Raw genomic sequence first — 27,087 nt, 5'->3', positions numbered from 1 at the left:
AAAGGGATAAACGTTTTTCTGTTACGGCGTTTTGTTGTAGTGTCCTGGCATACGAGTAAGTCAATATTGTTTTCATTGTTTATTGTTGCATTTACCGTGGTAAACGGATTGAAGATTTAAGATAGTGAACACACAGAGAAGCCCTTTTGGGGGAAGTTGGCACTTCCTCTACTTTTCATTATTCGAGAAAAATCTGCTGCGTACCAAACTCGATTGTGGTCTATTTAAGGATAAGTAAAGGCAGACAGACCAGTACCAGTGTGCATTCAAATTAATTTTGAACAGCTCCCGAATCAGTGTAAAATACATAGCTGAGATCCGATTGTTGCATTCTCAGGATTTGTATCTTGATATCTTAGCTCCTGTGGATTTCAAGATACTCCTGCAACAGGACTTCAATGAAATGAGCACTCGTTTGTGAGGAACATGGCAGAAATTTAAAAGAGCAAATATACGCTCTTTGTTCCAAAATTCTACTGTGGGAGAAATATTACCGCAAAACATTTAGCAGCCACGGGCTGGCATAGCTGTGCATTTCTGTTTGCACAAACTGGAGCATGGGCTTCAGTGCATATTCTCAAAATCACAGAAAGAAGTGCCTTTTTCTTCTTTATCGTAAGAGGTGAAAAAGGGGGTACTTGACCAAAAACCTGTCCCCTGAAGAATTACAAAACTAGTACCTATTTTCAAAAGTGTTTCTAATTTCGAAATCCCTATACATCTCAGTGTTTCACGTGAGATAAGGCCGTTGTATGACCCCACAAGAGCCTTTTAGCACCTGAAAGGCCATACTTATCAGAAAAGTTATCATTCATTTTCAGTAGGTCCTAATCATGTTTTTCAAAGTTTGACGAAATCGCTCAAGAGCACCCTGACTTTCTGGATGATAGGCGGATGACCTATACTGTTTAATGCCTAGCTGATCCATTACTTGTTGAAAAATACCAGACATAAAGTTGGAGCCTTGATCGGACTGGACACATTTAGGGAGGCCGAATAAAGTGAAAAATTTGACTAAAGCTCTCACTATAGTCTTTGCCTTTATATTTCTCAGTGGTATGGCTTCGGGGAACCGAGTTGATGTACACATTATTGTCAGCATGTACTCATTTCCTGATCTTGTTTTTGGTAGGGGCCCAACACAGTCTATTAGAATCCTACTAAACGGTTCTTGAAATGCAGGAATTGGCTGTAAAGGGGCCTTTGGAATGGTCTGATTCGGCTTTCCTACCATTTGACATGTGTGACAAGTTTTACAGAAATGTGTTACATCCTGCCTGAGATTAGGCCAATAAAAGTGACTGAGAATTTTATGATAAGTTTTCCTGACTCCTAAGTGACCAGCCCAGGGGGTTTCATGGGCCAGGCGCAATATTTCAGCACGGTAGGGCTTTGGAATCACAATTTGATGTTTTATAGCCCAATCGTCATCAACCAAAACATCTGGAGGTCTCCATTTACGCATGAGAATACCAGATTTTGTATAATAGGAAACAGAGCTATCTGAAGTTTTACCTTCATCATCTACCCTGTCAAACAAAGACAAAATATCTGGGTCTTTGTGTTGTTCTGCAATATTAATGAGATTTGATCTAGAAAATGTCTGACTTTGGTCAGCAGAAGTTTTACTGGAAGTTTCAAATCCACGAGGGATAACGGAATGATCCGTGTCAAACACCTGACTGAGAAAGGTGTCATTTAAGTCAACATCTGTGACATTATTTTTGAGAGTATTTTGATTCTCGGAAGTTTTCTTTGACATGGCTCGAGTAATAGCACATGAAGGAAAAAGGCTGGGAATTTCTTCCTCTATTGGCTCTGGATCCTGATCTAAACTAGGAATATCAGTCACAAGTGGATCAGTAATGACCTTGTCCCCAGCAAGGTCGTTTCCAAGAAGAAGGTGAATCCCTTCAAAAGGCATAAAAAGGTCTAATACCAAAAGTCACAGTTCCAGAAACAAAGTCCGAAGACAAATAGACATTATGGAGAGGAACAGGAATGTAGTCATTGGAATCTACCCCCTTAATAAGAACTTTAGAACCTGAAAATGACTTTTCAGAAAACGGCAGGGTATCTGCCAACAAAAGAGACTGGGAAGCCCCGGTATCTCTTAAAATTTTGACAGGGGTAGCGGAAGAAAAATCACTAGAAAGTGATATAAAACCATCATGAATAAATGGTTCGAAAATACCCATAATGCTATCTTGAGAAGAATTGACCTTGACCTCATTAATTGGGGATAAGAGGGGTTTAACCTCAGAAAATGTGTTGCACACATTATTAGACTCTAATTGAGATGATGAAGAAATAAAGTCGGTGGGCTTAGATTCACTTTCACCACTGTGACCTTCACGTTTTCCTTTCAATTTGAAACAATCTGACATTAAATGGCCGTCTTTCTTACAATAATCACAAGAAAGTGTACCGAACTGTTTGTCAGAAGAAGATTGAGACTTGGGATCTGATGATGTGGGAGTGTTACTTGAACTTTGTGAACTGTTGTCGTTTGATTTCCTACTCTCCTTTTTAGAAATTCTTGGATGAAACGGAGGAGTTAAATTTACCCGCATTGTTTCTATATGAAAAGGACTGGGATGGTTTGCTGAGAAAGGAAGATTTGTGGGTCAATGAATAATCACCGGCCAAACGTGCAGCAACCTCCAATTTATCTGCCTTTTGTTCATTGATAAACGTCTTGATGTCACTCCGGATGCACCTTTTAAATTCCTTAATCAAAACAAGTTGTCGAATTTGTCATAATTCGACTGATCTTTTCTGAAGAACACCAACGATCAAACAGTTGTTCTTTTGCTCGAGCAAATTCAACATAAGTTTGATCCTTCACCTTCTCGCAATCCCTAAATTTCTGACGGTAAGCTTCAGGCACCAACTCATAGCCCTTGAGAATTAATTCCTTCACAGAATCATAATTTGAAGCCTGCTCTACTGACAACTGAATGTAAATTTCTCTGGCTTTACCCACCAAAGCACTCTGCAAAAGCATAGAACAGGACTCCTTAGGCCAATTCAGACTCTGAGCAATTTTTTCAAAATGAAGGAAATATTTATCAACATCCTTTTCTTGGAAAGGGGGAACTAACCTGAAATGCTTAGTGATGTCAAAATTGTCTGAAGGGAAGAATATTCCTGACTTTCCAAGCTCTAAACGTCTCATTTCTAACTGCATTTGTATTTTTTCTTTTTCCATTTGTAATTCTTTCTCTCTCATTTGTAATTCTAGTTTCTTGATCTCCAAATTTGTCTGCATTTCTAATTCTAATTTTCTGAGTTCAGAGGTAGACTCGGGCTCATAATCTTTAAGGGTGGATTCCTCAAATTGTCCTAAATCAACTAAATGTTTTGCAATATGGTACTGTATTTCCCTCTTGCACATAGATCTTTTGACTTCTACTTTAAGGAAATTTGCCAGTGCTATGAGGTTGTCTTTTCTGAGGGAATTAAATGTGTCCTGATCAAGGTCCTCCATAAATTCGTCTGGCTTGAATTCCGCCATGATTGAATTTCGCTGAGTTCACAGTATACAGTATTTTGAAAAAGGTAGGCAAAATGTTGTCAAACGGCTCAAAATATTCGTCTCCCGGACGAGCCCCCAATTTGTTACGTGCAGAGAAAACGAACAAAAGGGTGAACTCAGCAGTTAACGTTTAAACAAAATTTATTACGAAAATAAATCTAATTGCTAAGTCAGGGATAGAGTACAAGCTTTAAAAGTGTACAGACTACTTATCTCAGCTGGGACGGCAAAGCTCCAGTCTCAGAGTTGTAACAGTCAGTCGGATGAATGAACAGTCCTTTGGCTTGCAGGCTTGAAGTTGCACAAAGTCCACAGTATAAATCCAGCGTTGGCAGTGAAGGTCTTGAAAAGTCTTGAGAATGACTACTGCTGGAGTTTCGAAACACTTGTAGTAACACACAAGAGACACGATACCAAAAGTCTGACTGGAAGCTGTGCACGTCCCTTTTATACCCATGTGCTTACATAAAGGCATATAAGAACAATCTAGAACTTTTATTGACATGCTAATTACTGTTCTAAAATTATCTCTCTTACACAACTAATTAAATTTCTAGAACATTCCAAACATGACTAATTGAATTCAAGGTTGCGAGGTCATTAAGGGCAGTGACCTTGAGAATGTTCTAGACTAATTGAACTCAGGTCATGATGAGTGTGGGGGAAATGACCTACATAACACTAGGAGTTCGTGATAATGTTTGAATTCTTTTTGCATCGCAAAAATTAAATCAAGCAACTCCGCAAATACACATATTGACATCATAATTAGGTGTAAGCTTGTCCCGAGTGTGCATATATTAGAATTGTGACGTTGTTTCTTAGGTTTCATGCTTCCTGCAATCTTCAGACAGACTGTCAAAACTAAAATATCCTTAATTCTACACTATCATTTATATGGTTGAGACATACCAATACAGAATGGTCACTCTTTTGTCGAAGAAAAAAACCGATGTACTGACCATGAACGGTGACACCTATAACTGTTGACAATGATTCCGTATTTCTGGACTTCATGCAAGATGTAGGTCATCAAAACTTACCGCTTTTGCATTCGGTAGTTTTTGATAATATTCACTATTTCATATTTTCTCGCAAACAATGGAAAGTGTCCGATGAATTTTGAAACCTTTATCTCACTATTAGGAATTGAGCAGTATTTCTTTTCTTAATGAAATGCACATGGGAGACGTACTGACACCATGTGCTAACATCACACAGGTTCACCTATTGTTCTGACATTAGTTAAGAGGTGTCATAACGTTACTATTGTTGTGTAATTGTATATTTTCTAACAGCTTTGATTTTAAACATTATAGAAGTTTTGTGACCAAACAATAGACAAAGACAATTTATCAAGAAGTGTAATCTTATGAAAGAATATGTTTTGATTCGAATTTTAGATAGACAGGGGATCAGATTTTTTTCTTATTCTGACTCTTATGCTTGGCTTCTTAAGGGTGCGGCCGTATGCCCAGCCCAGATGCTGTCGAGATTATATGGAGGATGATCAGATTATCGTATTGGAGACTGCTTTATCCCGGTTGCGGAAATACGCCAAGCCCGGGTGGTGTAAAGCCCAGGTCCTGGTTGACCTGGTCCACAATAAAGTCTTCGGCTTCAACTCTACGCACATGATTTGCTGTCGTACATCATTTCAACGTCTCTATTCCGACGTTCAACCGCTTTCGAGAGAGTTATGACAGCTCCCTTATTGTTGAGATATGACACTTATATTAAATAAAGTATAAAGAAGCACTCGTGGGAAATTACAATGCGCAATGCTAGAAGGAGATCGTTATAAATCATAACACAAGATGTAGTTCAATTAAAAAGTAATGACGTTGTTACTTAACTTTCGTGTATCTTGCAAACCTCAAGCAGAAGTAAAATTTACCAGGCCTTTACTCTCAATCATAAGGTTAGGACGTACCCTTATACTGTGTTTTAAGATGGTGTAAATATTTGATAAATAATGTTTGTTTTGATTGGTGATATTTTGATACGAACTCAGACCGTTTTTGTCGAAAGTAAATTTATCAACATTGATTATGTGTATCTTTTCCGATATGAAAACATTACAACGCTTACTTATGTTAGACAAACTAAAAGACCAAATAAACTCAGATAGGTAGAGCTGTTCTCATATATTTTGTTACATAATGATTGCATTTTACTAGTGGCACGTGTCTTGAAGGTTCTTCAGTGAGGCCGATGTAACCTTATAAAATACCCTGCAACCATGTAAAATACTTCAAAAGATATAATGAAACCATGACGTTATTTTAAAGTCCTGCTTTTCCTACATTTTCTTACCATTGGACCACCAAAGTACGGATAAAAGTACTGCTTGTTACAGTTGCGTTAGCTTCAGCGCTCTCGCTATTTACAATTGACCACAAGTCGTTGGCAGTTTGAATAAAACGTATCGACAAAGAGAGTAACGATGTATAAGTAGAGAGGTAGGCTATATTGAGTATGAATATTCGCACCGAAAATTGTAAAAATACCACAATTAATATCTGTTTGACATGAGACAGACAATTTACACAGCCGTGGGTTGTCTTTTGTCCCGACATTTATATGGCTAAAAGTGTGTCAGATAAGAGCACAGTTTATGGCAATTGTTACTGCATGTACCTGATAAGAGTACTGATTACGACAGTTGTTTTCACTGCACCAAGGTCGCTGTGTACCTTTGATTAAAAAGTCCTTGATACTTTAAACACATGTTTAGCTTAACGACAAAATATGTAACTATGTGCATCAGAGAGGTATTATAAGGTTGAGTAAAGGGCTGGTCAGGACGAATATGCGGACTGAAAGGTGCATGGAGCTCAGGCAGGCAATTTTCAATTCTATTACCCTCATTTTATCCAAACGATTGTCGACCTGAACTCTAACAAAGATTTGATCTGGTATTATCTCAATGCTTTCTGCAGAAATTGTTGATACGAAGAAAGTGCATGATTGGTCAGGTTTTGAAGGTCAGCAACTTAACACGGTTAGCTCTCTGTAAATCAAACGTTTATGGCAAAATTAGGTACAGATTACGGTGATAAAATAGTATAGATAAAATTGTATACAAATCGCGACTTGCTATAGATTTACTGGCGATCAAAAAATAATCTGATAGCCGGAATCAGGTGCATTCAGGTAGCAGGTGATGATAAGAAACTTGAGTCTGCTCACGTTTTACGGTCATCAACGACGACATTCGACCACATTAAGGAATAGCATGGCAATACCATTGGCGCACAGGGAACCAATTATTGGTGCAGATATCTAGTGTGCAGTTTACCTTTAGAAAGGGATACACGTTTTTCTGTTACGGCGTTTTGTTGTAGTGTCCTGGCATACGAATAAGTTAATATTGTTTTCATTGTTTATTGTTGTATTTACCATAGTAAACGGGTTGAGGATTAGAGATAGCGAACACACCGAGGGGCCCTTTTGGGGGGGAAGTTGGCGTATCCTTTACTTTTCATTATTCGAGTAAAATCTGCTGAGTACCAAACTCGATTGTGGTCTAGCTATGGACAAGTAAAGGTATACAGACCAGTATCAGTATGCATTCAAATTAATTTTAAACAGCTCCCGAATCAGTATAAAATATGCAGTTGCGATACTTTTGTTGCATTCTCAGATGTATATCTTCGTATCTGTGCTCCTCTGGACTTCAAGAGCCTCCTTCAACAAAACTTCAAGAAAATGAACAATCGTTTGTGCGGAATGTGGAAGAAATTTCAAAGAGGAAATACACGCTCTTTATTCCAAAATTCTAATGTGGGAGAAATATTATCGCAAAACATTAGCAGCCACGTGCTGGTATAGCTTCGCATTTTCTGTTTGCTCGAACTGGAGACATGGGTGTCAATGCGTTTTTTCAAATGACAGAAAGAAGTAATTTTTATTTCTTCATCGTTGGAGATGAAAAAGGGGGTACTTGACCAAATACCTGTCCCATGAAGAATTATATTTGTAATAATTAAAATACGAGTGCCTATTTTTAGAAGTGCAAGTTCAAGTTCGCAACGCAGAGCAGTGTTTCATTTGGAATAACTCTCTTATACGACCCTAACAAGAGCCTTTTAGCACCTGAAAGCGAAAACTTATCAGAAAAAAAGTAATTTATCTAATTTTATCTGTGAATAGCAATCTGGCGTATGATGTTCTCATATGTAAAGCAATGCCAGTGCTAAATCGAGAAAGAATTTCTTCAAATAAAGACATCATTAAAGACATTAGTTTCAAGAGGTTTTGAGTTTAATTGCTTCTGAATGTTATGGAGGACAATGATTGTAGACTATACACTGATGCAGGAACATTCGAAAGCGCTCCTAGATCTATTTGGCATTGGACTGATTTTGTTAAAATGAATATAGAGTGCGATTGCTCTGTGTCACCGTGTCACTCAAAGAATTGCAAAACTCGTGGTATTCTCCTTCCTGACACTATGATACAGAATAACTTTAAAATAAACTGCATCATACAAAGGCCTTTGAACCACTTACGAGCCAGACGAGATACATCATTTATGGCATAGAATGTACTTTATGTGGGTTATTATACTCAGTGGAGACAGGAAAAAAAACTATGCAATAATTTTTTTACTATAAGCCAAACGGGATTCGAACCCCCACACACTTCACGGCAACATCGCCTAGCTGCCAAGCCTCACACAAAGAATGTTGGGACACAGGTCTGGCATTAACAACCAGTTGCCAACCTACCTATGCTCCCATTTTATGTCGCCTGCACTTTATTTTGAATTTGAAAGTAAGAATACTTGAAAAGATATACAACCCCTCCAAGAGTTGTAAACTTCGCAGGAGCTATCGTAAACAACGTAAGCACCTTTGGATCCCTGAGCTTTGCACAGTTATGCCGTATGGCTGTAATGATAATATTTGTGGTGTGGGCGACCTCTAAAGCCTTAGGGGAACAGTTTCAATGTCATGGAATTATTAAATTCTCATCCAAGGAAGAGACGTAGCCATGTATAAAAACACAATGACAAGACCAAGTACCCAAAATTCGGTGACCTATTTCCCTTATTAAATCAACCTTTAGATGTTCATACAATACAATACTCACTGTCTAAGTTAAAATCATTACAATCCAATGTTGAAAAGATGGGTATAACTAACCCAGGAACATCTGAACATCTGTTAGTAGGTGTCATCTGTGATATAGCCAAGTACTTTCTTTTTAAACCTGTCAAGGCGGAATGTTCCAACACTGACCATTGATTATTTTCCAATGAGGTTTTTAAAATGGGATTAACAAAATCAATATCAGCAATATTTTCACAATAAGCAAGTTATAGATAAGATTCCAGCGTATTTCTTATTCCAAGAACCCAAAATAGTTTCCTATTCATGCAGTAAGACCATGGCCAGGAAACGTTGCGATTACAATAGTGTTTCAAAGAACTTGAATACCATCAATATTGATGACATCACTTGTAATTGCATTATCATTTCGTTACGAACCTCTGGGTCATGTAATAACCGGTGACTTTTACACCAATGATAATAGCAAACTCAGGCAGGTGTTCCAGTTTGGCCCTAAATATTGTGAGCCACCTAAGGTAAACTGAAACTTAAATTTTAAGACTGTGATGGATGCTGCAGAATCTTCTGCAAGGAAATAAGCAGCACTTGAAGACGTTGGCGTGGAATGCCTTTCGGACTGGTTAAGTGCTGTCCAAGATAAGGTACAAGCCAACTTTCCTCTTCTTCGTTCTTCAAATACAGACGTCAACCAAGCCTTTGGTGACCCTACAGTAGGCGAATGCTTACTGCCTTACATGATGACAGGCAAAGCCTCTAAACAACATTATTTTTATCTGCAAGAGATATTACATTCAGTGCTTAGTGGATGGATTGAAACTCTATCTCGATGAGATAAATAACACATACCCTCTTTTGACCTTATGCGAAGAATATATCTTTCCTACTCTTGCATCCATGTTGAGAGCGATTGGCATTTCCCTAGCCAGTGATGATAGCGTACTGCCACACCTGTACTGGATTCTTAAGATCCATAAAAACCCTTACAAACCACAGTTTATAGAAGGCTCCAGCAAGTGTACAACAACTATTGATCATTACTTTGACTATAATAAAAACGGTCTTGTTCGCTATTGTGATAATGTTTATGAGACCAGTGGATCCAATCAAATCTGAATATTATAGAATTCGAAACTAAAATCAAGTACGCGTCCATCCGTACGTTTGATTTTTCCACTTTCTACACTACAATTCACCATGATAAACCTTAATCAAGAATATCACTACTGGTGAAACAAGCCTTCTTTCACAATAATGGCAGTCATAGATACCAGTACATTGTCATCACAAGCCAATGGGATATTTCAGTAACAACACTGATGCCAAACATAAACACACTGATGAGGAAGATATATATATGCTTCATTTCCTCGATGACAACATATTCATCAAATTTGCAGGCATAGTATTTAGGAAAACCGTGGGAATTCCAATGGGAACAACCTGTGCACCACTTCTTGCAGAATTGTTTCTAGATTCATCAATAGCTGAGTTCATCGAATCTCTCAACAAATCTGGCCGTAAGAGAAGTGCAAAACATTTTAATAACACACAGGTATATTGATGACCTTTTCAGTTTGAAAAGTCCAAACATATCAAATTATCTGAATTATATTTATCAAGATGATTTTGAGATCAAAGAAACAAGAGAAAGTGCGGATTCAGCTTCAGATCTTGATCTGTTTATCCAAATAAGACATCATGCTCAGTACATAAAGCAATATAACAAGAGGGATGATTTTAATTTTTAAATGATCAACTTTCCTTACTTGTCGAGCAACATTTCATCTGCGCATGCTCCGGCATACGGTAAATATGTTTCTCAGTTCCTTAGATAATGTAGAGCTTGCGAGTCTTTTGATGGTTTTCGATAACTACATGCCTCATTAACATTTAAGTTAGTGAGACAGGGCTTCTTCGCAAGTAGACTTTCAAGATGTTTTAATAAATTCTATGGTGGATATGGGTTTGCCAGGTCTAGGTCAGCAAAACTTTTGCAGTAAGTATAAAAAAATTTAGGTGTTTTTGAACCCATATGTTCAATAATTTAATTAAGCGTAATCACTTTGAAATGATATGAAATCATTGAACGTTGAATTCAATAATTTTAGATCAAGATGTCTGACTCAACTGAAGTGATCCCCTTCGGAATCGTCGACTATGTCGTCTTCTCCGCAATGCTTGCAGTCTCAGCTTCCACGGGAATATACCACTGTTTCGCAGGGGGAGGACAGAAAACAACTTCAAGGTAAGCTATTTAACAATAGCTGATTTTGTTTCTTATATGTTGTATAGTAAATTTCAAAAGTTTTGTAAAGGTGTATACATTGTTCTGAAAATGATATACAAAATCATAATGTGCTTTACACTTAAGGTAAAGGGCGACGAATTCGGACGCGCACACGCTTTAGAACGTTTCTGCGCAGATTTAACTCCAGCCTGCCGCAAATGGGTTATTTTGTAGCGCATGTATTTCACATCACCTGTCATTGTTGAAATTGCGCTTTTACCTAATTTTTTGACCCAGTGTCTTAGAAATACATGTGACCTGTAACCTTGTCATATTTTGACCCCCTAGGAAGCTGGTTTTTATTCAATATGAGCGAAAAATTAACATTTCTCTCCCATTTATATGGCGCAAATTACCCATTCACCTGGAGATATTGTAAAAAGTAGCGTGGTGACACCCTTTTATTAAAAGTGTAAACTAAATGGTATTATGTCAGGAGTTTATTCGCCAAGTTTGGTCAAAATGACACCATTCAAAGCGACAGGAAGAAAGTTCGAAAATTATGTAGTGATATAATTTCGATATCGTCATTTTCTAATCGATACTTATGTTAAAATTTCTTCACAAACATCATGAAAACTATATATTCGATAGATATGGATCTTAAGTCTTGGTATTTATTAAAATTAACTCATTTGCTAAGCGTTTTATAATTGCTTTCTTTAGTTTAAGTGAATTATATCATTTTTATTTATTTCTAACGACGCCATTTTAACGTCCGTTTCCATGGAAACAAGCGTGGTGACCCCAATTTTTTATTTCATTTTTGCACTTGCACAACTTCCAAGAATATTTGTGCAAAGTTTCAAGAAAATGACACCACAACTTAATTTTGACGTAATTCGTAGTACTCCACCTTAACGCTGTATTCCTCATTCACGAACCAAGATTTTTAGCAGCTGATCGAAAAATGCCATGTGCTCCCATTGCGATGTCGATGTTCGTCACTGTCACGTCATCCGCTTCTATTTTGGGATATCCAGCTGAGGTTTACATTTACGGAGTACAATACACCCTTGGTGTCTTTGCCATGTTATTTTCCTTCCCGTTTGCTGCATACTTCATAATCCCAGTGATTCGGGGTCTTCCAATAACAAGCGCATTCGAGGTAAGGAATTGTTCTGAGTAATTGTGACCTATCAGCGTTAATTGTATTGCTCTCAGAGTAAGTGGATAAACTTGCTTAACGTTAATCTTGGCTGAAATGTTTTAATTTAACAGTCAATTGCTTGTATATGCGATTTCTCAGCACGTTGTTTTACATTTTACCTGAAACAAGACTAATGTATTTCTGCTCATGGATAAACTTGAATGGGATAATTTGACGAGTGGACAGCATATGACTCTCAAGAGACGAGATTAAAGATTTCACTTCACAAATACATGTCGGTAAAGACTCAAAATTAAAATACATGCAATTATTCATGGGTGATAAATATTTCGGGATCGACCATTAGATCTGGGGAGCGTTGGCAAAATTAAAAAACTACATAGCAAGAATCGCTGAACGAAATTTCTGCAGGCTTTATATTATACGTTTGCAAGACCGGCAAAATGTACATATATGTACTGCCAACAACTTTTAGCTCTGAAACTGTCGAAATTGCGTTTCCAGCCCTGACAACCCTAAGGCTTCTGACGATCTTATAATGTATACTTTAGATATATGCGGTGTTTCGCTTGACGTACCTTTTCATAACATATATTAACAATATTTAAACTATGAAAGCCTTCACTTACTTAAGTGGTCTAATATCATGTTGTCATGAGTATTATCATGTTGTGATATATTTATTTATTTAATTACCTTTGAAACGGTTTAAAAAAGAGCAAAACATTGCAGAAAAAGCAGTGTCATTAAGTACAAACAAACACACACAAACAGGAAGACGTCAAAGGACAAAGAGTCCATAGTTAAACGCAAATAAATGTTGAGTCTTTAATAGCAGTGTTCCTCATATTCCAGAGTCTATATGTATGTCTTTGTCAATTTTGAGACTTATTTTTATGAGTTATTTGTAATATCGCAAAACTTGAGAAATTTGAAAAATATAAAGATCCAATTATCCCAAATTAGTTCCTATCGTGTTGTTACCAATTTCTGAAAATGCCTCATTTAAATGTGATGTGCATTAAGCATTTCCAACGTAGTCCTAGGAATTACCAATGTTGGACAAGGCATTTAGGGAGCCGTCATTATTTACGGCCTGGAGGGTCGGAGGAATTTCATCGGAAACTCTTAAATTTCGAGTAACCTCCTACCAACCCTGATAATACCCTTGACAACATGATATTAGACCACTTAAAGTCAGTCATGGCTTTCCATAGTTTAATGAATTTTAGGAGCATATGATGCAAATTATTAATTCGCCTGTGATGTTTTGCATGCAATTTTAAGGGTCGAAAACAAGATTCGCTTCTGGTCAAGTCCATCACTTTATGCGAAGGGAGTAGTATTTTGCATCATAGATTTATTCAACACAAACCTCGCAACAGCATTTTCAAATTAAGGGCTAACACACCGCCTAATTTACAATGTCGCATCACTGAAATAATACGAGCCGGATGTATTTAGCTGTCATGCCGTCATAGGCCCTAAAAAGCTAGAAATGTAACAGGTAATATTTGCAGTCGAAGAAAGAACTCAAATTTGAGCCTGTGGTATAATAGTCTCGAACCAAACAAATTGAAAGAGTAAGTAAATCGAATCATTGCATCAGTTTTACTGAATTACCAGAAAGGAACATCTTTTGCCTTACCTGGCCTGTGAAATTTATTTCTGCCACTTCACATCTCAACATAGATTCACAGGCCTCTTTATGAAATAACCCCATTTCTTTATATTACAGTACATCGGTCTACGGTACAATCTGAGCTTGCGCATCACGTGTGCAGTCATCGCTTTATTGCATATGTTACTGACAACGGCGATCACGATGTACGCACCAGCTCTGGCTATAGCTGTAGGTAAATAGTGGCTAACAAATCAACGAGGATACCGAGCGCATATGGCTAACACTAGAAACAAATGACAGTGAATGTCAGAATGTTTACCATTCTGAAAACATACGAACTGTCACAAACATTTTCAGTTTCATGCACTTTTAAAATTACATTTTATGGTTACCTTATTTCTCAAATTATGTCAAATAACCAACTAGATTTTCCTCCATGTGAAATATTCACCGACATTTTTTACTACAAGAAACTATTGCAGACATAAAAAGTTTCCTGCCAGCATCAAAACATTATAGATAGATAGATAGATAGATAGATAGATAGATAGATAGATAGATAGATAGATAGATAGATAGATAGATAGATAGATAGACACTTTTTGAGCAAAAGAAGCTCATACAATCATATATTCCTCATATTACTTATACCAATATTTGCTCAATATTACTTTTTCAGTACAAGATTTTGAGGTATGGAAAATGACTGCAATTATTGGCAGTGTAACGACGTTTTACACAACCTTGGTAAGAAGTTGTTGCTTTCGCTGTTATTTTAATTCTTTTGTGTTTGTTGATTCGTACATTGATGCGAATGTGAAGATTGAATCAACAGTAGCATTTTCAGTACAGCACAGTTTACGATAGATAAAGTGTCAGGCTTTCTGAATATCTTCTTACACTGTGATGAAATGAATTGTCATTCCACAGTAAGGGGTCTTGCATGTCCCGGAGAAGTTTTCGACATGGCTGATTTATTTTTAGATTTGTTTGTGGAAAGTACGATATTAATAAATACTAGTAGTTGATTTTGTTCTATGAAGTCCAACACAATGCCATACTTTAACACAACAACCATACGATCTAACAACAATATTTTACCATAATAACAGCAAGAGATGAACGACCGAAACTTTTCAACAAAACGTCAATCCGCACGTTTATTAGCTAAAGTATCTTCTATTTGTTGTCTATAGGGCGGAATGAAAGCTGTCATATGGGCAGACGTTTTTCAATTTTTCGTCATATTCGGCTCGGTGGTGGCCGTGGCGGTCCTTGGTACTGATGAAGTTGGCGGCATCGAACGTGTCTGGAATTTAAATAATGTTGGAGATAGGCTGAATTTTTTTAAGTGAGGTTCAAAACGGTTTAGTTTGTTTTATGAACAGTCGCAATGCAAAAGAATCGATCATTAATACGTTAAGGTAGCTACAAACCTTTTAGACACTTTCAGATTTTTATTTTTTTCTCAATTGAACACATCCCAAACCCCAATAAAGTATACATTTTCTGAAAGCCCTGATATAGAGCTATCCGACCAAGTACAGTACACGGTCATTATTTGCATAAGAGTCACGTGACAAGCGTTTTGCTGAACCTTCCAAAACCGGTTTTTCCCGCCTTATGCAAACACGCTGCAAGATTTCCAGATAGAATTTCTTCATTGACAAGCCTTGACAATATCCTTCAAAACCGTGTCAGCGATTTTTTCCCGGAGGCTCCATTCAAACTATATGGCGTGATAATTAAAATTCCTTGAAAAGCACCTTCATCTAACACCTTTAAGAGCACATTAAAAACAAATAAAGGCATATAAAGAAAATCCCAGACACGGTTTTGAAGGATTTTCATTGCTCTTTCCGTTAAAAATTACATTGTCCTGTACACAATATTGTTCAACCTGTACGTACATGTTGCATGCCGATGTTATTGAGTTTTTACATGTAAATCTATTGCTTCTCCTTTGTGTCGTTCTTTGCACAGACATACTGAAATAACAGGGTTAAGGTTAGAATAGAGTTCACATATTTGTAGCAATTACATTTGCAAAAGTGGTGACTTTTGCTAAAGATTTAGTGTTCATTCACAAGAATTATAACTTTTTCAATCACAAAATTTAACGGCTTCTTCGTTTATTCAGTTTTTCGTTAGATCCAACCGTCCGTCTTACCTTCTTGGCAATCTTTGTTAATACCTTAATCTCGAGCTTGTATTTCGGAGTAGGCCAGGCTGTTGTGCAGCGTCACCTCGCCTCGAAGTCTACGGGTCATGCACAAGGGTAAGGATTATGACTCTTCTGTTTTGTTAATTAAGTGTTGATTGTCGTATTTAACATGTTCGACATTGACGTAGTCTTCACATTTCTTCGAAATTGTTTGACATTTCTTTGATTTGATTGATGGACAAGTTCAGGAGCTCGTTTAACGATCTGAATACTGGGGGTACGCATTATAATACCACATTATCCAGGTCAGATATGAATTTTAGTAGATACAGATGTAATGTGACACTATTATTTATGATGACCTGCGTCGCAAGAATGTGTTTTGTACCCCCGGTTCCTACGAAAATCTTTTTTCGGGGAGACACATTTGCTTCAGGCGTCTGCATATATTTGAGACGAATGCATTAATTCAAAGGTTAATTCAAATGTTAGAAAGTTTCCACCAGATTGCTACAGGTTTGCAGCAGTTGAGACACGTACCATATTCACATAATGGGTGCATCATTCGACATGACTTTACATGTCGAGCCTGTAAGACGATCTACTAATTCGAAAATTTACCACTACACAATATTGCAACACAGATATCGAGTAAACATCCGGTTTAGTAATGTCGTCCACGATGGTCCACTTCAACGTTTCAAGGAACGATTGAATCATGAGACTTGGAGACCAAACATACCTGTAGAATATTCGATGTTACATGATCGAATTACTGCGTCACTCTGTTAAGGTGGCGGTAAAGGCTAGAGCGTCAGTTATAAACTTCAATAAAACTATTAAAATATAAAAGAAGTCAACATTCTCTGTGGAATAAAAAAAACTAGACATTTGGGGTCAAAGGCATTGCAGAGTTATAGCCTGTTGAAACTTCTGAAAAAGTGACCAAATAAGAGGAAGTTGGGGAGTCCTTAATGTATTAACTATGGTAGAGGTCCCCTAGCTTTTAAAGAAATGTTTGAAAAGGGAAAGTAATTTTTTGCTGTTTTTCAGGAAAGTTTGACAAGGCAGTGCTTGCATTCAGAATGCGTGACTGCTATTGTAAATGCATTTTTAGATTCTTTGAGTGTCAGAGGTGAGATTAACCAAAAAGACTGCTCTGTGACTTCAAAAGAGGCGTGCAAATATGACTTATTTCAACATTTTGACAGAATAACAGTTTTCCTACATAATTTTAAGCCAATTTAATCCAACCTTGAAATGAGATATGAACATTGAATTTTTACAGCCTATTAATAAGGTTACAGACAAGATGACTATGGCACAATTTTCCTGTATTTGATGTCCTTTTTGAAAAATCACATTTTGAAATTTGAAAGAATTTTTTAATAATTATTTGATATGTAAACCCATGTAAAATCATAAAAAAATGTTAATTTACAAATCCTGCCGTACACATCTTGCAATTATTGTGTCAACATATTTATAACTAATTTGGTAGTATTAAGTACAATCCAATTATTATTAAATTCAAATATGTAAAACAATGTGAAAAATTAAATTTTAATATTTACTGCTGTCATATTTCAAAACCATGGCTGCAAATATACAATTTTTATATTCTCTGGAGCAAATATCAAGTAAGGGAGTTATCCTGAAACTTTGAAGTAAATATCCTGATTCTAACACTTGAAACTTGACATTAACTCTGAGAAAAGAATTCGTGCAAAAATAGCCTTTACCGCTACCTTAAGGCTGGACTGTTTGATATTCGGGGATGAGGGGTGTACTATTTTGTCTCTCATTAAGAATTACGTGATTTTAACTCGGCTAATTCTGGCAATTTTTTACTGTTCCCCTCAGAGAAATATTTTGTGCCCATATGCGCTCACCTAACTGCAAAATTACTGGTCTCTTTTTTGTCGAGATTGCTTTATTTGACATAACAGCGGGGAAAAATGCGTTGAAGCACTAAGTTGACACTTCGCTATAGGTAATATCTTCTTGAGAAATTTGGAAAGATAATAGACGCTATCTGTACTGCAGATGATTACTGATGGAGGACAAGGTGATTGTAGTAGACTCGATCTCGGTCTGTAAAAAATCCGACCTCTTTTCGGCGATTACGTTTTTCTTTTGTAGTAAGGTATAAACATTCGGAATAAATACACTAAGGGTTTGGAAGACTTAACAATGCATAGAGGTGATAGAGGTGGATGCTTTATGTGTACTCCAGAGAAACTAATAATCGACAAACTAACGGAAGGTTGCGAGGGGGTGTCTCCTTCTGACACCGAAAATTTTGAATATCAAAATTATAATAGAATCGTTTGATGGTAATTTTTGAGTGTTTCAAATGCGTACTTTTGGTGAAAACTCAAAATTATATAAGACAGAAAACAATTATCAGCATTACCTTGCCAACAGAGACCAGTTATCATCGCAATTACAGAACTTCCATGGGAGCTGCAGATTAAATCAGAAATTCAAATATGATAAAGTGAAAGGATTTGCATATGTATAGTACATGAAGCTTCGTTTTGGAAATCCTGATGTATCATGTGACATGGTTTGAAAGAGAAAAACTAGTCACGAAAAAAGCATATTAAGATATTTACATGTAAGTTCACTTGGTCTATTTGAAAACCAATTGCTTTTGCCCTTGTCTAATTCTTATCCAATTGCATTGTAAATTTTGTGATTAAAGTTATTTCAAATTGAAAAAAGAGTCCTGTAAACATTCAATGTAGAAGTGGGAGTAGAATCCTCTTCATATATTACAAAAACTTTTGTTGACAGCTCATGTAAAGTCTGGCACATCATTTTTAAAAAGGGCAATTGACATCAGCCATCATGTATGCAGGCTTTACAGACAACATTCCATTATATTGTATTTATGGACTATAAAAAGAGAAACTGTAGCAGGGAAGTACAAAAATTAAATGGATAATACTTCTAAAATGTCAAATTGAAACATTGGGTACATGTAAAACAATCGAGAAAGAACGTGTTAAAATATTAAATTGTATCGTGCTAAGAACGGTTCCAACAAAGAAAGCAACTCTCGAGTGCATTATTTTTTTTTTACTCCACGTCTGCTTGTTAATTGTTTATATTTTTCCGTCATCCTTTGCTGTTGTTTAAAGACAACCCCTTGAAATTGTTTCCCAAGAATTTTCCACCTCTCCCAATATGAAATTGTCAACTCCTTATGTCAGTGTGAAATGATCTGAAACTTGGGTTTACTGTACTTAAACTAAGCGTGCGCAAGAGACAAGACAGTGTTATTGCGACAGTTTGTCATACTACTAGGCTGCACCTTTGGTCACTGCACAAATCCCAAGTTAACGTTACGGTTTTGTGTAAGGGATGACAAATATATTGCAATCAAATAAATGCAGTATACCCCATCCAGTGACTGTATACCACGAGAATTTGACAAGTCACGACATATACGCACGAACGATAGCGAGTACATATGTGGAGTACGAACTAGTCAAAATCTCGTGGTGGTTCATTGCTATTATATCATGCTGTTCAATTGAAATTCTAGCGTAACACATCAAAAAGGGAATTTTTCTCTAGCTGAGAGCTCATGCTTTTTTCGAACAATGTTATATTGCCAATATAGCATGGTTATTTTCATGTCCCGACCAATCAGATCGAAGCGTTTGCGCCATTTATATACCAGTGTGATATAATGGCAGATAAAGCTCTCTTTCCTTGCGGTCATACAGTAACCGCTGTACTATCTATATTATAGGTCAGTGTTACTCAACATACCTATCCAGATAATGGTTAGAGCATTCATATTCTTTAACGGACTGGTTCTCTATGCCTACTACAATAGTGAGTATTGAAGATTGTTTAGCAATACGCTATGCCGACGGCGATATTTTGATGTACAAAATTCATTTTTATGGGGAATTACGTGAGTTTGCGCTGTCAATACTGTCTAAATTTAGGAGCTGCCAACACTGTCTGGCGTAATGATCGTCTAGGCAGTAATATCAGTCAATAACCACGTCTGGCTTCCTCCCAGACAATATTTCATCTTCTGCAGAGTTGATTTCTTTTTGATCGACTGAAATTACCGGACGATGGTTAAAGCTAACAGTATAGTCCACTCCTAAAAGGCTACATTTTGACAGTATGTCTAGCTCCAGTATTGCCAACACTTCAACGCAAATCACTATAAGGTAGAATACATATCGGTGACAGTTGAAGACTGTCAGATTTTTACTAAACTTTTCTTGTCTGCAATTATGGACTCATTTTTTAAGACTGTAGAGTATATTGAATTCCCAGTCTTCTTATAATGGAAATCGAAAATCTATTATTTTTTTTCAACGACATGGGGTTTAAGCATACTCTGTTCCGCTACTTGTCTGTCTGTCTTTCTCGCACTGACTCGTATTTTTTTCAAGCACTGACTCTCTCTGTCTGTCTCTGTCTGCCTGTCTCTGTCTGTCTGTCTCTGTCTGTCTCTGTCTGTCTGTCTATGTCTGTCTCTGTGTCTCTGTCTGTCTCGCGGTCTCCGTTTCTGTCTGCCCCCCTCCTCTCTCTCTCTCTCTCTCTCTCTCTCTCTCTCTCTCTCTCTCTCCCCCTCTCTCTCTCTCTCTCTCTCTCTCTCTCTCTCTCTCTCTCTCTCTCTCTCTCTCTCTCTCTCTCTCACCAGATGAACAAACATCTTTAATCCCGGCCGTAAATGCAACGTTCTCGCCGGAAACACCGGGTAAGAATTTGTAGTATCCGTACATTGTAGAGAAAATATGTTTCATAGTTTCCTATCATAAGCAAGTGTATAAGTGATATGTTTTCAAATTACTGAATCTTTTAAATAATCAACAGATAAGGAGTTTTAACCAACATCGCTAATCGATCTTTCCTTCTCCCCTCTCCTCTATATTCTAAATCCTAACGGCTGTTGAAAATTTTGGGACGATTGAGTCTACCGCAAACAGGTCAACTCCCCCTTATGATTCTTAGTTTTAGATATAAAGGATCACCAAAAGTTCGCACGAAAGCAAGAAAAGTTTACGTGGTATAATAGACTTTTCTCGTTATTGTACGTTGTGCATTTATGCATTGATGGATAGATTGGTGATGATTTCCTGCTGTCTGAAATTATAGTTTTCTAACGCTTATGGTACACATTAGCCGTACATTTCAACGATTGACACAAAATTGACTGATGTGTAACTATTACAACACACGGCTTCTTTTGTGGTTCCGTTTTTAGAAAAATTACTTAGGGGAAGTAATAACCCTGTGAGGTATGAGCCGAATTACTCCAAATCAGACCAGGTATGATTATTGTTTTCGTCTCATCTTGTCGTAACAAATGAGCTCACAATGGAGATTCATGGAGATGAAATAGGTATCTTCCTGTTTGCCATTTGACAGAAACATTTGATGATATTTTGCTATTCAGCAAGCTCAGGGAACTTCGACCCGCAATTGTTACGACTGTAAACGCACCTCACCAAAGTAACCAACTTAACATAAAATAATGGACCTCCTGAAAACTTGATTTTTCGCATTTTACAGATTTTGATGTCTTTCGTGAGCTCTCAGTTTGGTCGCATACCGGGCGTGCAAGGTCTGTTTGTCGCCTCTCTCATGGCTGGGTCACTGAGGTAAGATATTTTGCCAATGGAGCGCTCAATGATTATGCCAAGTGATAGGGCGTTGCCTGAAAATTCTCATCGTCAGACCGAACAAAATCAAACAGTCACCCTGACTTATTGTAACGTCCATCTACGTAAGGAATATCGTTTCCAACACAAACAATCAGAGAGGAATAAATGTATGAATGCGTCGTAACGCTGCGTATGATTGACGTTATTTATATTTGCGAACACAAATCAGTTCCTATCGAGGACGAAAAGATACAACGCAACCCTATATGGTTTTTGAGTCGGTCAAAAATTTTAGAAATGATATCGTCACTAGGGTATCACAATTTTAGAAGTGTAACAGACATTTGAGAGAAGTTAACTTCAACCCGTTCTTTTATGAATGAAACTTACCACATGTTGTGCGGTAACGATAGTGTTTTGTGCGGTAACGATAGTGTTTTGTCCCATTACATAATTAGCATTTTCCTTTGCGCGAATATACTGCTCATGGACATATATTCTATTTCAGGAATACGTTCAAAAAGTTTGCGGTGGAACGATCTTTAGTGTCACCTATCAACTTACAGGCACGTCATAATGACAGTTTTTGTCCAGAGCATGCACATTTTTATCCCCGATGTGCTAGGAGAGTCAGTCAAAATACAACAATTAAAAAGTAGAAACGCCCAAAGACTATAACAACAGTGTGGAGTAAAACACAAGGAGTTGCCCAACACTTCAACCTACACTTACTAAAGGTGTTCCTTTTTTGCTCCTACTAAGTGCATACTCTGAAGAAGTCGACTTGTGCGTTGCCGAAACGTTGGTTAAATAGAAACCATTTGAGGGTTGGAGACTGGTTTCATCCCGTCGGATTTTTCAACTGCACACTTTTCACGTGGTTGCCATTCAAACATAGCTCACATCGAAAATATCCCTTCGTTAAAATGAGATAAGCCTTTCTGGAGATTTACAGCGCAAAACCTTACCTTGAGTTCTAACGTTTCTATCTTTGTGTATTCTTGTTCCCGTTCTTAAAGTACCATTTCATCTTCTGTGAATGCTGTAGCCGCGTCCATCTTACAAGATATCGTCAAACCGTGGCGAAAATGGAAATCTGTTCAGTGGAAAACCAGAGCCGTTGAGAAAGATGATTGGGACACAACTCTATCCAAAATAATAAGTGAGTCTAAACGAGGAGATATTGGGTAAAAACTGGTGATTTTCCATTCAACTATATAAGGTGCCATTATTCATAGCTGGCTAAAGGCAGTGGCATGTGGACGGATATAGACCCGTAATTGGGTGCCTTCTAGTATCATCACTATCTTGACGTCGGGGGTAAAATAATGTTGCCAGAACATCACAAAAGAAAAGCTAACGTAGTATCAACATCTTTGATCTTTTTGTTTCTAGGTTAATAATAAACAAGCTCGTCTTGATCACCATATTTTGAAAACCAGTTGTAGTTTCGATTTGAATAATATATCATCACTATACTACAACACAACACTTTTAAGACTCTTTTTGTCATGGTATTCTATGTGTGGTAACACCCACGTGTTCTATTTGCACTGGTCTTATTCGGGTAATGCATCAGTGCAACGGAATAACTATTTCACTGCAATTGTGCAATATATAGAGAAGATTAGGGATGTCGCGCAGAGAATAGCACGGCAAAACAAAGTATGAGTACATGTCACTTTCTTTAAGAAAAACGCTAGACAAAACTACGGAAAACACAGCTTAAATAATATTCAAATTATCAGTGTACATTGCAACTTCAGTGGTAGTATTGTAAAATAGCTTATGATTATTCTTCACATATTTGATCAGGCCGTAAGAATATGTTCTCTTTTCCCCCTCGAAAAGCAAAAGTATTGCCAATAACACGATTGATGTGTGCTCATCAATTAATCAAAGTGTGACTGCTATATATCCACCTCTGCTTTCTTTTTCATATACCGTGACAATGCAAAGCATTACAATGACTTTTGTCATTTACTCGAGTCAAGGATATGGATTAGAGTATTATTTTATGACAATTCTAAATCTTCCTGAACACAATATTTTCTCTCTCTACCATTATACCATATGGAATATACAACTTGTCTTTGGCACGAATCAGTTGAATAGGCCCGGGCGCACTCGGACAAGTTGCAACTTCGTACTTATCAACACTATTCTCTACTGCATTTGAGTCTTTTATCATTTCATTCAACGGCTCGCCAAAAGTTTTGGAAGAGCCAGTCTTTATTAATCGCCATGGTCATCACTTCATTGAGATCTTGAAATTATTTTGTGTGACGAAACGGTCGTCGCCGTTCCGACTTAGGATGACGTTTACTCTCTCAATGTCGTCTAACGTACGGAAACATCGTGCAATTTCGTGAAAACTCGTATACTCGTGTTGTAACATGTTCAACTCGAGCCAATAAAATGACGTTATTTACAGCGTCATTTACGCATTCGTGATCACCTTGCAATGACAAACCTACTAAAATCAAATTGGTCAATTCTGACACCTTGTGTTGTTGTATTGATAGTCATATGATGTACTCGTGGCGTGCAATCGTTCGGATGTTGCACGCAATTCCTATACTATACATATTGTCCTCATATATCGGCATCTACCATCCAATCATGACGTACTTCTAATGCCAAGAGAAGCAAGAAATTCAAAATCTTCATGATACATCTAGAAGCATAATTATGTTACTTACATTCTGTTCACCAAAATGATGCTCGTTTACCTTTAATGTGAACATGCCACCTACGTGAGTAACAAAAGTACCTTCTTGCCATCGGCCATATATACAATACGGTGGATTTCTACAGGTAAAACACATAAGATTTCAGCAACAAATGTGAAGTTTTAGGTTATACAGGAATAGAATGCCAGAAATGCTAAAAAGGATGAAAAAAATGAATGCGTTTAGGTTTTTTAAGAATTGAATGCCGTGACAGCGATTACATTTGTGTTACAAGTATTTATGAGATCACCATCTCAAACTCTTGCTGTAGTGAGAAGTCGACTTTTTACCCACAATGCATTTCAATTCACTTACTTTGCCCTAGCCCGAGACGAAATCTATATACGGTAGCGATCATTCTGCTTAACAACACTATTCGTATTTCGTATTCGTAGTTCGAGAGGTCTCCTTCTTCTGCGTCACTGGTCTATAGTGAATGACTATTACATCATGTGGTAACACTATAAAATATTTTAATGGTACAGCCCTTTTTCACGATGAAAACACCAGGAGTGCTTTTTACGTTGCATCTGTCGAAAGACAAGCTGTAATCATGTTTTTTATAAAATATCAGAGAAGAATGTTGGATTTTATTTTCTTTACAATAGATCACAGTGTCACTATTCTAGACAGTATATGTAAGACAATGTGTATGCCAGAAAGTATGTCCCCCACAAAATATCTCACTTCACAATTCATCGTGTAAAACCTTTGCTTCCGGGTCACTGATATCAACAAAAGCATTCAGTATATATTTGTGTCCATCTATACCTTACAAATACTAGTCCTTTTATGACGTCATCATGAGCAAAATATCCTCTATACTGAAAGTAATGTTGCCATTGTATGCAGGTTGTGTATTTGGTGTGCTGGCGACACTAACTGGCTTTCTGGTGCCTTACTTTGGGTCATTGGTAGTGATTACAAGCATTGTCGTTTCGGTATTTTCTGGACCTCTGACCGCTGTCTATATATTGGGTATGATGCTACGAAGAACTAACGCATGGTAAGTTCTAAGCGCGGACAAAGAGAAACGGTTTGTGTTCGGAGGCATAAAAATTCCGTTCATTCATGAGACATCTGATAGAATTGACGAATTAAGCACAATTTTCTTTGTAAAGATGATGTAAATGATAGTATCAGTGTGTAACGGGGACTCGCGGACTAAATATGCTTATCCCATCGCAATTAATACTCCAACGAGAGATGAAGCGAGACAATAGCAGAGTAAAAAAGGAATAAATTTGAAATGGTACTTTCAGTCTACAGCAGATGAAGAAGGACCCATATCCACATTATCATGATCTTGATTTACACTTATCACAGGGGTACGTTTTGCGGTTTGGTGGCTGGATGCGGGATTGGTCTGTTCATCGTCGCTGGCCCGATTGTCGCGGTGCAGCTGGACTTGGAGCCTCTCCCGATACACAAGGTATGGGCACTATTCGACCTTGCTTTCAGTGAAAGCAGTATGCACCACGAAACCGAAATACTTAAACTTGTGCTCAGCCTTCAACCATTCTCGTCCCAAATCAGGAATAAAAATCGAAGGTCATCGTGAAAATTTTGGTACTAGAGAAGAAAGTAACCCAATGTTTACCATCACTCGATGAGTTTTTAAAGTTTAATGTTTCATTTTTCTAGCCAGAAATTTGAAATCCTTCCCTATGTTTCTTAACCGCTGAAAATATTCATATTCCAACAGATATCATTCATGTGGTACTCTTCAGTGATTTTTTTCACAACATTCATTGTTGGCGTCGTCGCTAGTGAGTTATTTAGGTTTCTAAAACCTTCTCTCATAAAGGAGGTTGATCCGTTGCTGTTGGTAGTAGCTCTCAGGTACGTACCATATTAAGTGTGTTGAGAAGTATTTCAGCATGGTCTTGGCACACTGGTAAATGATGGCTTGATGAATAATGATGGCATAACATATGAGTGTTTTAGTGAACAGGGGAGGAGGCTAAAAGTAAACAGGAACTTGTTAAAAGCCGTTACACTTAGATGGTCGTCTGGAAAATGTTAATTTCTTCTCATTAGAAGAGGCTTACTTTGTTCTGTCGAAACAAAACATGCAGTCGAAAGTCTGATACGTTTATCCGGGAATTGATTTTTTCACCCAAAGCCACAATTTTTATTATACGCTATCAATTGATTATTATTAGCTTATCCGCACACAAGTTTAGGATTGGATGAAATAAGATTATTGAAATTCAATGTTACCATATAAGAGGTGAGCGTTTATCCTTCAATCTTTTTCACAGGCCAAAACATCGAAAGATTAAAAGTGGTGGTTTGATCGAAGATTTCGGAAAGTCAATGAAAGCTACGGAAGTGTCAGTGTATGGCGGCCTAAGTGACAACGTAGATTAATCAGATTTTTATATTTTCCTCTTTGAAAAAACTAAAACAACTTTTTGTTCTAGAATTCCAATAATACAAGTCATTATCGACAGCTTAAATCAATGTGAAAACGATCTTCAGAAAGTGTACAGAGGGTCACTGATTAATGGAACTTTGTAAGGAAATGCTTTTTCCGTTTAAGGGATTAAGCTGAGTTTTAATATGTCATTTAACTGATATCGCTCAAGATTTTACATTAATTAAAGTTGGGCTTGCACAACCAACAGGTATACCAATAGCACGTTCAATAATGTATCAGAGATGAAAATTAATGACACTTCGTATTGACAAGATTGCATTATTATGTCTTGTCATATCCTTCGTCTATTCATTATATTCTACACAAGATGACAATAGCACCTTCAGTATACTTTGTCAGCACAAGGTCAACATTATCACAAAATATCCCAATCATATCCATATATCGTTATGATTAATTATAGAATCTGTGAATTTACTTATAATGTGAGATCGTGAATAACGCCAAAATCGACGTGGCCTTGAAAAA

The 27,087-nt window shown here is 37.2% G+C and overlaps 1 protein-coding gene across 1 annotated transcript; it reads left to right on the top strand.

Annotated features, from left to right (window-relative positions):
- On the top strand, positions 1-27,087 carry LOC139122244 (sodium-dependent multivitamin transporter-like). The gene is made up of 16 exons (XM_070687672.1): positions 1-55; positions 10,725-10,861; positions 11,792-12,011; positions 13,753-13,870; positions 14,318-14,385; positions 14,835-14,989; positions 15,779-15,916; positions 19,566-19,651; positions 20,481-20,537; positions 21,045-21,109; positions 21,353-21,441; positions 22,464-22,606; positions 25,029-25,182; positions 25,503-25,608; positions 25,882-26,018; positions 26,441-27,087. Exons 2-16 carry the CDS (start codon positions 10,731-10,733, stop codon positions 26,547-26,549), a joined length of 1,776 nt encoding a protein of 591 aa, XP_070543773.1. The 5' UTR covers positions 1-55; positions 10,725-10,730; the 3' UTR covers positions 26,550-27,087.

This window comes from Ptychodera flava, chromosome 21 (assembly GCF_041260155.1).
Source record: "Ptychodera flava strain L36383 chromosome 21, AS_Pfla_20210202, whole genome shotgun sequence".
NCBI classification, from domain to species: domain Eukaryota; kingdom Metazoa; phylum Hemichordata; class Enteropneusta; family Ptychoderidae; genus Ptychodera; species Ptychodera flava.
Note: the sequence above shows the minus strand (reverse complement) of the source record. Positions and strands in the feature narration are given on the sequence as shown.